The 13,172-nt window shown below is 40.8% G+C and overlaps 1 protein-coding gene across 1 annotated transcript in view; it reads left to right on the top strand.

The window, feature by feature from the left end:
• Positions 1–4,818: 4,818 nt before the first annotated feature.
• The window catches only part of SRPX2 (sushi repeat containing protein X-linked 2), a 36,417-nt gene continuing 28,063 nt past the window's right edge, over positions 4,819–13,172 (top strand). The window contains exons 1-2 of the mRNA XM_054587890.1: positions 4,819–5,027; positions 9,544–9,624. Coding sequence (XP_054443865.1) covers positions 4,946–5,027; positions 9,544–9,624 — 163 coding nt within the window. The 5' untranslated portion in view covers positions 4,819–4,945. The remainder of the gene's footprint in view (positions 5,028–9,543; positions 9,625–13,172) is intronic.

Here is a 13,172-nt window from a genome sequence, read left to right as displayed (position 1 = left end):
TGAGGGGCTTCATATTAAAAGTCTTGTAGTTAAAAATGATATTGAACTTTAAGAACTTTAAGAAATTTATATTTATATGTATCAATGCTGTCAGTGTCTTTATTGTATCTTCCCAATCAAATCATTTGGACAGGTGTTTTATTTAACTTTATATCTTACAGTGTCTAACATAGTGTTATTCACACATAGTATGTACTTAATAAATGTTGTTTGTTTGTTTTTTTTTAAATTATGACCACCTGTTTTGGATAAGATCTTTATATATATATATATTATGCTTCACAGAATATTGTCCCTGTTATCTCATTTATCTCCTTACTTTGTTTTCCCTATGATTTCCATATCCTCCCCCCTTCACTTTCTTCTTTAACCTCTCTCTGTCACCCCTCTGTCCTGCTCCTTCCAGCTCTAACTGGGATGTAAGATCTTATGCAGCATCCTCATCCTAGCATGTGCTAGGCTCTGTGTTTAGTGCTGGGGAAATGGAGAACACCCTATTCACAATCTAGTAGGGGACATAGTAGAGTCAGAGATGAAAAGACTAGTATATATAGTAGGGAACAGAGACTATCAGAGGTGAACAGTAAGTGTGATAAATCGTATAATTGAGACATATACACAGTGATGTGATAAAAAAGGAACTTGAAGTAAACCAGCTCTGGCTGAGTTGAGTTAAGGGCAAGTTCTGAGCAGCAAAAATAAATATGGTTTCCACAGACCAGGAAAGGAGGGAAAGGAATACAAGATAGAGCAAATATGTCTGTTCAAAGGCACTGAGGTGTGAAAGGAAGAGCAAGTGGTTCAGTGTGTCCAGAATGACAAGTCATGGGGTAAATATTTAAAACTAGCCTGAGAACATAGGTGGGGTCTGCTCATGAAGGATTTGGTATGCCATGCTAAGAGTTCAGTGTGTACTCTTTGCCAAGAGGGAGCCAGTGAAAGGGTTTTTCTTGTTTGTTTGTTTGTTTTTAGCAAGAAAGCAACCCTGGTAAAATTTATTATTCCTTGTCTCTCTCAATTTCTCTCTCTCTCTCTCTCTCACACACACACACACATTTAATATATTCACTATTTTCTAACACATACTTAGAGTGAATACATTTTGACTTCAAGAGCCCCACAATCTGTCCCTACCCCATTTATTCAACTTTGTTTCCTACCACTCCCCTGAACCCTCTAATCAGTTAGGTCAGGCCCCTCTGACCTAACTATGAGCTTTTGTTTATGTCATTTCCCTTTCCAGAGAGTAGACCAAGGACCACCTCTTCCCACAGAGTGCTCAGGGAGTCTTCATGGTCTATATCACATATTCTGAAACTTTATATGATCTTGTACTATTTTCTAATTATTTGTGTCCCCCTTCTCTCTGCTACTAAATGTAAACCTTCTGGAAGCTGGAGAGTAAGCTCCTTAAGATCAAGGATCACAGAGTTCTTACCACTATCTGCACAGGTCTTAGCTTATAGTAGATGCCCAATGAAGGTTACTTCCCTAAGCATGAACAATTGTAACCAAGAACATTTTTGTTCAATATATGTCCCTTCCATTCCATAAGGCCAAGAGTTTTTGTCTTTCTTGTTCACTGATGTTTCTCAAGGACCTAGAAGAGTGTGTGGCATGTAATAAATGCTCAATAAATAGTCATTGAATTAATTACTGATTAGGATGTCAGGGATTTTTGTCTACTGTTTTTAACATAGTAAGTGCTTAATAAATTTATTGAATAAATGAGACCAAGATCATACTTTCAGCTTCATTATTCCACTGTCACTATTGAACACATGGTAGACACACAATACATATCTATGATTTGTGGATTAGAAATGAAACAAATTTGCTTGCTACTGAATTTTTGTTCTCATAAGCACGATTCTTCCCTTCATAACTGAAAAGTGTTTACAAATTTGCTTGCACACACAGGGAGGAAATCCTTTCTACACCACTTGAAAATACTTTTATGATGACCAGATTTTTCAAGGATGGAAATGTCAAGTCTGAAGGAGAACATAAAGAGTTGGCCTGCACTATGGTAGAATAGCTTCATTACCAGATACTAAAAAGAAAGCTTGTTTAGTGAAGAGAAACATAGCCCTCCATCACAGGTCACTGAGAAACAGCTTAGTAATGGCTATAATCTTGCCATGCATAGATCATCTAGATTTGCTTAAACAGCCTTCAGATAAAGTCTCTCTAAGAATGCTTTCCCTTCACTCTTGTTACAGGAAATCAGTCTTCATTCTTCATGGTGTTTTTTGTAAACAACATAATCTTATCAGAAACTGAAGTCCATGGAAGTTAGGTAATTGGCGCTAGAGTTTCAAAGTGTGTGTGACCCTGTACATATGGATGACAGGGCAACTAAAGAATTACAAGGAACTCTCCAGGGACTGTCAGAGTCAGCTATGTTCTCTTCTTCTTGGAGTTTGGGAAATTCTTTTTAATTCAATCTTGATGTCATGCTGAGTCATAAAAAGATGTGTTTTTCAGTGCACCACATCTCTCTGGAGTCCCTTTAGCCAGGCTGTTAGTCATTACTATAAGCACGGGCATGGGGCCAGCGCCATTCACACTTTCCCCTGTTCTGCAGCAGGCGGACGCAGTTCCTCTAATCCTTGTGTTCCTTCTCCCCAGCCTCTGTAAAACCCTTCTCTGAGGGAGAAACAACCATAGCTTGGGAGCTAATATAGCTTTAAGGAAACATTTGGCAGATGCGGATGTCCTAACATCTGGGCAGTTTTAACAGGATCCCGGAGGCCCGGACAGACCACAAGTCACTCGTTCTAGGAATGTAAAAGTAGAAGTTTTTTCAACTGATGAAAGAAGCAGAGAAGAAGGAGAAAAAGAACCAAGAGAGAAAAAGAGAGCACAAAAACCTATTAAACAGGTAAGATCTGCTGCTTAATCCCCTACACTATACAACCCCTACGTCTCAACCATGGGGGGTAATGAAACCCATGGCATGGGCAACATGGCTGAGGGTGAATAGAGAGAAAGAAGTTCTTTTATGAAACTGGGTTATATGCTGCTGTTCACTTGAGCTGTGACCTGCCTGCAGACGCAGGTTCCCACCACCTTCCAGATGCTTAGTAGAGAGATGGCTGACTCTGTGAGTCAAATTTTCAGCCTGAAATTGTAGAGGAGGTGGTCAGAGAAGTGGTGACAGTTTCAGAGGACCAGGTCTGGAAAAGAAAGCCCTTGATCCTAAAGCAAGAAATTGCACTAAAGCCGCATGTGGGAGGAAGGTCCAACGATTAGTTTATCTAGCTGGTCATTTCCCTGAATCTCTGTTTAAACTCTTATTATTTTGTTCCCTCTTTCTGCTTTTATCTTTCCTTCAGCTTCTTTTCTTTCTAGCTTCCTTTGCACATCTTTTCACTTTCCTTGCCCCCCTCACATGCTCTCATTTTTTCTCCATTTGGCTTCCTTGCCACTATTTAGAAAAAGTCTGAAGTTAAATAGCAATAAATTGGAAAACAAATTTGTGCTATTATCGGGCTTCACATGTCCCTTGGGAACTCTGGCCATAATCTGCCATCGTTTTGTTTCCCCATTTCTGAGACTGACTCCTCCCCAAGCATGGCATTTCCTTGAAAGTATACAGGTGAATAGGTGCTTACTGAAAAGTCCAGTGGCCAGTTTATACCAATGGCAAGCAAGTTTTAATACTGTCATTTATGAGGTATTTGCCTACTTGGAACCACAAAACTCAAATCCCATTAGAGTGAGGATAGGACAGGAAATAACAGGGCAATTGGTGCTTGCTCACCCTCTTCTCACATACCTCAATAGGTTCTTCCCAACCTCACTTGACTTCCTGCTGGCTCAGCAGAGTAAAATTAGAAGGTTAGGTTGTACTCAAAAACCAAAAGCCAATACCAAACCACTAAGCTTCAAAAACCAAAGATAAGAAAATTAGAGGATATTTTCTACCCTCTAAAGATAAGAGATATACTGTCCTATCCATTACACAGTTGGTAATAATAGCCAATAAACTAATATATATTGATTGTTTCCCTGTGTGACAGGCAATAATCTATTCTATATGGTAGATACTATTATTCTCATTTTATAGATGAGGAAACTGAGGCTCAGAGAGGTTAAAGAATCTGCCCAAGATTTCATAGCTAATAGAGACAGAATTGGACACATATTCAGATGTGTATAACTTCAGGGTTCAAGCTTAGTACATTCAGGCTAGTGCTTTCTCAAATTAGTCTTTAGGAAAAAAAAAAAAAGCTAAATGGAGGAAAACACCAACTGGCAGTCTTTAGATCACAGGATTTGATCTTGATTCTCTATGACTTTATGTTGGCCCTTTCTTGGTCTTGGTGCCTCAGTGTTCCTCTCTATAACTTGGACCATGGAACATTTGCATCTGATCTCACCAGAGTCGACTGAGAATTGATTGTTTTACATCCTCCTACTTCTAGGAAGAAAAAGAGACCATATATAACAAATAGAGTCTTGTTATTCTATAAAGTGAAGATTCTTTTTTTTTGCACTTTTTCATATTGTTGAGGTTTTCATTAAAGTCACTGAGCATCCTTATAACCAGTGTTTTGAACCCTGCATCTAGTTGATTGCTTGTCTCCATTTTGTTTAGCTTTTTTTTAATTTTTAAAATTTTTTAATTTTATTTTTTAAATGAATTAATTTATTTTTTCAAATACATTTGTCTCCACCTTCCCCCCACCACTTTACCCTCCCCCCTCCCTCCTTCAATCTTTCCCCATTTTGACTTTGTCCATGAAACCCTGGGATAATATAGCAGGCATTCATTAATTTAAAAATCTCTCTTCTTCCTTGCAGATCCCACATTTCTGCTTCCTCTCACTTTGGGAAGCTAACTGATGGCTGATTTATGAAATTTATTTTTTTTTGCCCTGGCATTTCTGGCCACGTACCCCTATTCTTTCCTCCCTAATAATCTCTACCTCTTAAAAGGATGACCGGTCAAATAACTCAAAGAGGAGCTCTCTCTCTGCTGCTCTTCCTTGCTCCAGCAGTGGCACCAACATGGTACACAGGTAAGTTCTAGGAGCTGTGGCCCATTATTTCCAGGAATGGCAGGGCCGAGACCAAATCTTAGAAATGGGAAGAGTTAGACTGCAATGAGAGACACTCAAATTAGATAAAAATAAGAACTATTCAACAACAAAGATGGTTAAACATTGCAACAGGCTACCAAAGGAGGCTTTTGAGGCAAACTAACAAGAGATATTTAAAAAGAGGCTACACCAGCTAAAAATGAGTAGGTTGGACTAGATGGCTTTTGAGGCCATTGTCCTCACCTGCTTCTGCACTTTGCTTTCTCCCTCCCTCTCTCTTCCCTCCTCCCTTCTTCCCTTCTTCCATCTCTCCCCTAGACCTTATTTATAGGATTATGTTTTTATATCCCCTTTGTGCCAGAACTATTAACAACAATACGGATTTCATTCTCACAAAGGAATTTCCCAGTTTCTTCTGGCTTGTTCCTTACTTCAGAAGGGATGGAGAGTTGTGAATTCCTGAATGTTTCACCCTTTGCCCTTAGAGACATAGGGGGCTGAAAAGCACAAACTCAGTGAGGGGAGAGAAGAGGGGAAGGGGTGAAATGATGGAAACATAATTAAGGGGCAGACAGAGGTTTCTGATGGAGCCCAGTTGGCATTCCAAGTACTAAGAATATTCTGTGGCCTGCAGTGTCTGCCCTTATGGGGGCTGGAGGGAGTAGGGAGAAGAGACAGGCCCAACCACTGTAATTAGGAAAATATCCAGAGATGAGTAAATAACAAGCTGCTTCCATCACAGCCACAGTCATTGCAGCTAAAATTTTCCACATGTCCTGGGCTCCTGGTGGAGGCCTCTAGCAATAGCTCTGTTTGTCTGGAACAGCTACATGAAGCTTTCAAACAAATATGCAAGCTTATTCATCTCTTTGGCTTAATCTGGCTTTATAGGGGGTAAAGCACAAAGGGCTGACATTGAGATGAAGAAATTCAAGTCAAGCCCTTGGCAGAGTATATACTGTTTGGGGTTAAAGAAACCATCTTTCCCAAACTCCCCAAGTTACAGTTCAAGTACACAAGATCAAAATCCAAGAAAAAACTGTAGGACTTAGGAAGTAGAGATTAGATGTCTCAAAACTCAGTTATGAACAGCTGTAAGAAACCTCATGGAATACAAAGGCCTTTATCTTTTCCAGGGTGAAAGCCTGATCTATTGGAGTCTTGAGGAAAGGGCAATTTTATTTAAAGACTTAGATTCATCTGAAGTTCTCAAAGGGCTGTTTGCAAAAGTGGCACTTCCACTTCCGTAAGAATCACCAGGGTCACTACTTCTGAGGAGCCCAGGCTGTGAAATCTCTGACAGCCCTACATGCCCACTCATTCTCTCTTATTCTTTTCTTAGGAGGCTACATGATGAGAGAAATTTGGGATTTTCCGGTAATCCTTCCCCACATTGCTAGCTCAGCTGTCTGACCATGCTCCATGCATTTGTTCATTCATTTACTATATACACTATAAATATATGTACACATACAAATATAATATATACATACGTGTATATATATATATATATATATATATGTGTATATATATATATATATATATAAAGGGGCAAAAAAACTGTAATTTATTTATAAAAGAATTGTGTATTTATTTTTACATGTTTAAACTTCTGTCACCTTCAAAGTAATCTCCATTTTATACAATACATCTATCAAGATGTTTTTGCCACCACTCAAAATAGTTTTGGACTTGTAGATTTTTATGCCTTTTAGTGCTTCTGCTTTTTTTTGTTTCACCTCTTCCACATTGACAAAATGTTTGCCTTTGAGGACTTTTTTTCATTGGGGAAACAAAAAAAAGTTGCTTGGGGAAAGATCAGGTGAATAGGGAGAGTGCAGCACAGGAGTCATGTCGTTCTGGGTCAAAAACTGCTGAACACAGCTCAATGTGGGCAGATGCACTGGTAAATCACCCATCATGAAATGGGCAAACGTGTTGAAAGTCTTCGAAAAAAATTCACTGAAGCTGAATGCAACCTCTCACAACAGCAGCTGGTACCCTGCTGTTCCTAGGATACTCACCTAGTGTGGGAAACCTGTACTACAAGGCAACCACCCTCTAGAAATAATGCTGGGTTTTTTGGGGGGTTCCCAGCAGGAGTTAGGAAGGGTTAAGACTATAAATAAAGCAAACAGTGTGTTAAAGGTGGATATTGGAATACCTGTGCAGTCCAGGAAGTCAGACCATATTTGCTATTATAAGCCAAGCATTAGTGTGGACCTGAAAATAGTCTTCAACTGTCAGTTACATTTGTAACTGTAGCTTTGTGAAGGGCAGTGCTTGAGAAATGCTGTACAAACCTCTCTCCTCTGGGGCTGAAGAAGGACAAGCAGATAGAGCAATGTGGAAAGGGTGCCCTTGTAGTTATATCTCACCTTGTATTCTAATATTTGCAGAAAATACCCAAATATGAGCAGAGAGGGGAAGTGGAAATGCTTAAAGTTAGATGGCTTGGGCCCATTCCTGTCACAAAGCAAAGTTAGCACTGGTGCAGCTACCTTTGCACCCTGTTTGGAGACTATAATCATCTGGCTGAGTCCTCCTTTCAGCTTTCCCACATCCCTTGAAGTTCTGGAATGATGTAAAATGTTTGGTGGCTTTCAATCCCACATACCCAGAGTAAAAAAGCTGGATTACAAAAAGAGATTTTGAAATTTTAGCCCTGCTGGACATTGTCCAAAGTCCTCCCTACTGCTATCTTTAGTGGAGTGTCTGAATTTGGTATTAAGCAAATGAAACAGCTCTGGGCTGGAATGCCCACTCTACACCTTACTAGTTTGGAGACATGGGATACTCAATTCACTCCCCTGAGCCTGTTTCCTCATCTGTACATCAAAAAGAAATGCGGGTGTCAACCTCACTGAGATGTTTGGATGACATAATGAAATAACACATATAACGGACTGAAGAGAGAACATGTACTCAGTGATGTTAGCAGTCTTTGTTATCCAGCCATAGGCCTCTGTCACTCCTGCTTGCTCTTCCGGTAAACAGAGGCTTGCTCTCTGCTGAACCTTTCTTCATAAGCAAGTTCTGTAACAAGAGTGTGGGGACTGAATCCTTTAGGGAATCAGACACATCTGGCCTCCTGTTTACAGGAGCTGTAAGTCTTTGAGGCTATGCTAAACTGAAACAGCTGGTGAGATTTCAGCCCTCCACAGAAACTTCCCATGTGGGAAAAGAGAGCAAGCCTGAGGAGAAAATAGAAAAAGTCAAGGGAAAGAGAAAAAAATGAACCCTTTCCTCTGGAATGAGAGCAAACCAAAAGGATATGATTTCATAAGGCAAACTTTCAATTTGATTCATTCCCTTGTTCATCAAGTGGGACTGGTTTCCCAACACCCTCCATCCCTAATCTATGAGGAATAGAGGAGCTTCATCATCTAGCCTTCTGCTCCATGGTTTAGTGCAGGGGACCCTGAGCCGCTTCCCAGAGAAGAAGCAGGCATGCCTGTGGTCTGAGTGTTTACACAGGCCAAAGGGCTCCAGCAATAAAACCCAGCCCTCTTCTGGAAGCACACTCTCTTCTGGAAGTGAAGAATTGCTTTCTGACTCTAGAATGGCTTGTTGCTTTATTCCTGTGCATGGATTAGGACTCAGGGAGGCTGTAAGGAGGGCTTCCTGAAACTTCACTCCTGAAAAGACCAAGTCGTATTCCAATTAGTTTGTGTTCGTGACTGATTTCCTGCCACCTGGTGGAACACACTTTTTAGTCTCCCAGACAGCCGCAGATCTGCCAGTACCAGGGAATGAGCCACTTAACAGAATTGGAATGGACTGGGAATATTATCCAGCTCATCAACTCCCCACTAAAGCTCCTGCTGATTAGAGGAACCAGAAATTTCTCCAAAGGACTTTGCTTGCTTTTTCCTCCAAACCAGGACAAACCACTCAGGATGTGAAACTATTCTCATTTCCCCTGGCCTTTTTAGCCCTCTCTATTTGCACTGGCATGGCTATGGCAACTTAGCAATGGCAACCAGGTGGCAAAAAGCTGGTGCCCTGTGAGCTAGTGGGAGGTTAAGGAATCATTTCCTTCTGAGGACTGTGAACAGGCTTATCACCACTGGAAGGACCCTAATTCAGGCTCTATTTTTTCCTTCTACCTGAGACAACTGTTCAACCTCAGAGCTTAGCAATCAACAGCTCACCAAGACTGTGCTGCATCAAGGAAATGGGTCATTTGTAGTCCAGATTGGTGGAATTGATGAATGGTCAAGAAGTTCGTTTTTTTAAATGGAGGCTTCTACTTCTACCAGTACCATACCACCCCACCCCACTCCAGGAGCTCTCCCTTAATGCACCTGAGGTATTGAGGTTTGCCCACAAATAGTTCTGCTGCTTTACAAGGTAGAATTTTCCCCATTAAACATCCACATGGCTCTCCAAACATAGAATGCTCAGTAAGATACCAAGTTGAAAGGGGGAAAGGTTAGTAAGGACTTGAGTATGAAATCAATATGTCATCTTGATATTGTCTTATTCACTATAGGTTCAGGCTACAATCCAGATGAAAGCTACAATGAAGTATATGCTGAAGAGGTGCGACAGGTACCTGCCCTAGACTACCGAGGTAATCCTCAGTGCTTCTCACGCTCAGAAAGGGTCTTTTCTGGCCTAAGGCCCAGGTCCTCCCTGAAGCATCCTTATCCAGCTTGGCTTGTATCTGCCAAAACTTAAGCTCAGGGGATCAGAAGCTGTTATTTCCAATCTTGAACTTGGTTACTGACTTGCTGTGTCACCTCACCTCTCTAGCACTAAGGTTGCCTATCTATTGTTAGTCATTAAGTATTGACTGAGTCCCTCCTGTATATCTGAGTCCTGTGCAAAGTAAGCAGTGGGTGATACAAAAACTTGTGGTCCCCCAAGGAGCTTACATTCTGCTGGGGGAGGAATTATTGAATGGGCAATAAAATGAGCACATGTAGAGCAAGTAAGTATGAAACTATGGCAGGAGTAAGTGCAATAGGAGTTAAGGAAAAGAAGTCGGGGAAAGGATCATGAAAGATGACATTTAGAATAGGTCTTGAATTTTGGGTAGATTTTGAGAACTGTAAAGGGAAAGGGAGGGCATTCAGAAAAGGAGATGGCCATGGATACAAAGGTAAGAACGAACCTCTCAGAGAAAGGAACTGACTGAAGGGGATGGGATGTGGAGGAAGTAGTAGAAAATAATTTGAATATAAAGAGTGAGACCAATCTAGGGAAGGCTCCATGATCTACAGACTCTTCTAAGGAAGGGCAGGAGGACTGTCTGTGAAGAAGGCTGGATAACTATTCCTATGCTAGAAGGAAAGGTGCTATCTAATATCCCTTACATTTCTAAGATTCTCGTTTTTATGCCTTGCAAACCATGCAGAAGACTGTAGCTGTTGTACTATGAGTTATAAAGAGCCATCAATCATATGTGTTTCCCAGAGGGGTGACATTTCAGACTATTAACTTTATTATTGTTTGTGTTATTGTGTACAGAAAGTAGGGGTTCAGGACAGGTAGAGCCTGGGTCAAGGAGACTCTCCAGGGATCAGTAACAGGGTAGTGGCAAAGAAATGGAGGGTAAGGACGAACCCTAGAGATGTTTCAAAGAAAAAGATGGCAAGCCCTGACTGGTGTGGCTCAACTGGTCAGGCGTTGTTCCACAAGGCAAGAGGTGACTTGGTTTGATTCTCAGTCAGGACACATGCCTGGGTTGTGGGTTCAGTCTCTAGTCAGGATACATGGGAGAGATGAAAAATTGATGTTTCTTTCACATCTATACTTCTCTCCCTCCCTTTCTCCCTCCCTTCTCCTTTTCTAAAAATAAATAAATAAAATCTTAAAGAGAGAGAGAGAGAGCAGGACTTGGTACAGATTTGATGTACCAGAGGCTAGGAAACAAAAGGATGTCTGAAAGCATCCAGTCTAAATACTTGGGAGAACTCTATAGCCCTGCTTTTAATAAGGTTAAAAAAGAAAACTGGTTTAGTGAATGTGCACTACAGGCTGTGGGAAGAGGAAAGATGGAGCTTTGTGAGCCATCAGCTTAGATGGATGAGCTGTCTGAAGTAACAGAGGACCAATGTCAGAGCCTTAGAAGACATCTACAGATGTCAGTAGGACAAAAGGAGCCAACAAGGTAAAAAGAGACAGTTAATGGTCAGCCATGTAGAAGGAGATCAAGATAAGTATCTATTATACTACAGAAGCCATCGGAAAAGAGGGTTTTAAGGAAGGGGAAGTGATAAAAGGTCCACTGGGTCAAATATTGCAGAGACAAATTGAGGGTGCTGAAAACATTATATTTGGCAAGAAGGTAAATGACAATCCTTGAGAAAATAGGTTCAATCAAGAAATTATCAAAGCTTTGGGCTCCTGTGTGCTCCTTTCTTGTCTTCTACCTATGTTCTCACTGCCAAATGCTCCACACCTACTGCCTCTCAATCTCAGCACCCACTAATTCCTAAACTCCTTATAGTCTGTTTCCACAAATCACCATGCTTTAAATAACATACCTTGAAAGTCACTTTATCCCAAAGCCCAAATCATATGGCCCTTTCTGGCATTTAAGTATCCCTAGCCTCTCAGCAGTAGCACACCCACTCTTCTCAAGCCTCCTTCCTTGTGTTCCATGAAATTTAGCTATTCTGGTTACAGCTGAAGACAAGAAGGGAGATGGGCTCGGTAGCTGTTACAAAAGAGAGAATCAGGCATGGATCTGAACTTTGGGCGACCCTGACTTGTCTCCTGAACTCCTGAACTACATCTCCAATTGCTGCTGGACACTTCCATTTGGATATATCTAAAGCCAAATTTTTTCATCTTCCCTGAAAAAGGCTCTAACAGATGATCTTCCTACTTTTGATAATGGTGTCATCATTCTCCTAAAATTACCTCAATCACCCTGGCTGAGTGGCTTAGTTGGTTGGAGTGTCATCGCATACACCAAAAGGTTTTAGGTTCAATCCCCAGTCAGGGCATATACCTAGGTTGCAGGTTCGATCTTTGGTCCGGGCACACAGGGGAGGAGGCCAACTGATGTTTCTCTGTCACATCTCTCTCTCTCTCTCCCCATCTCCCTTCATTTTTCTAAAGATTTTTTCAAAATACCTCAATGACACCTTAATTAGCCCATGTCATCTTTAATAGCCCCCTTTTCCTCATCACCTCTCACTAGTCATTCATCAAAAGATGTCATTTCTAGGGGAAGAGCTGAGGGAGGGAAGGAGGGAGGGGGCAAGGGAAAGTGGTGGGGGGGAGGCAGAGACAAATGTATTTAAAAACAAACAAACAAACAAACAAACAAATAAATGCTTGGGGGGAAAATGATGTCATTTCTTTTTTTAATAAATAAAAAGTTTATTTTATTGATTATGCTCTTACAGTTGTTCCAATTTTTCTTTCTTTACCTTCTTCCACCCAGAAACCCCCACACCCTCAGACAATCCCCACATCACTCTTCATGTCCACAGGTCATGCATATAAATTCTTTGGCTATTCCATTTCCTGTACTGTACTTAACATCCCCATGACTATTTCATAACTACCTATTTGTACTTATTAATTCCCTCACCTCTTCACCCATTCCCCCATACCCCACTCCCATCTGGAAACTATCAAAATGCTCTCTGTATCCATGATTCTGCCTCTGCTCTTTGCTTAGTGTGTTTTTAGATTCAATTGATGATAGATATGTATTTATTGTCATTTTAATGTTCCTAGTTTTTATCTTATTTTTCTTAAATGTCCCTTTAGCATTTCATATAATAATGGTTTTGTGATGGAGAACTCCTTTAGTTTTGTCTTGTCTGGGAAGCTCTTTATCTGCCTTTTGATCCTAAACGATATCTTAGCTGGGTAGAGCAACCTTGGCTGTAGGTCCCTGATTTTCATGACCCGGAACATTTCTTGTCAATCCCTTCTGGCCTACAAAGTTTCTTTTGAGAAATCAGCTGACAGTCTTACGGGAATTCCCCCATAGGTTTCTAACTGCTTTTATTGCTGTTTTTAAGATTCTGTCTTTATCTTTAACCATTGGCATTTTAGTTATGATGTGTCTTGGAGTGGGCCTTTTTGCATCCATCTTGTTTGGGACTCTCTGTTTCCTGGACTTGCATGTCTATTTCCTTCACCAAATCAGGGAAT

Source organism: Pteronotus mesoamericanus, unplaced genomic scaffold (genome assembly GCF_021234165.1).
Source record: "Pteronotus mesoamericanus isolate MK-2021 breed Mesoamerican mustached bat unplaced genomic scaffold, CSHL_Meso_final scaffold_12, whole genome shotgun sequence".
Lineage (NCBI taxonomy): Eukaryota > Metazoa > Chordata > Mammalia > Chiroptera > Mormoopidae > Pteronotus > Pteronotus mesoamericanus.
Note: the sequence above shows the minus strand (reverse complement) of the source record. Positions and strands in the feature narration are given on the sequence as shown.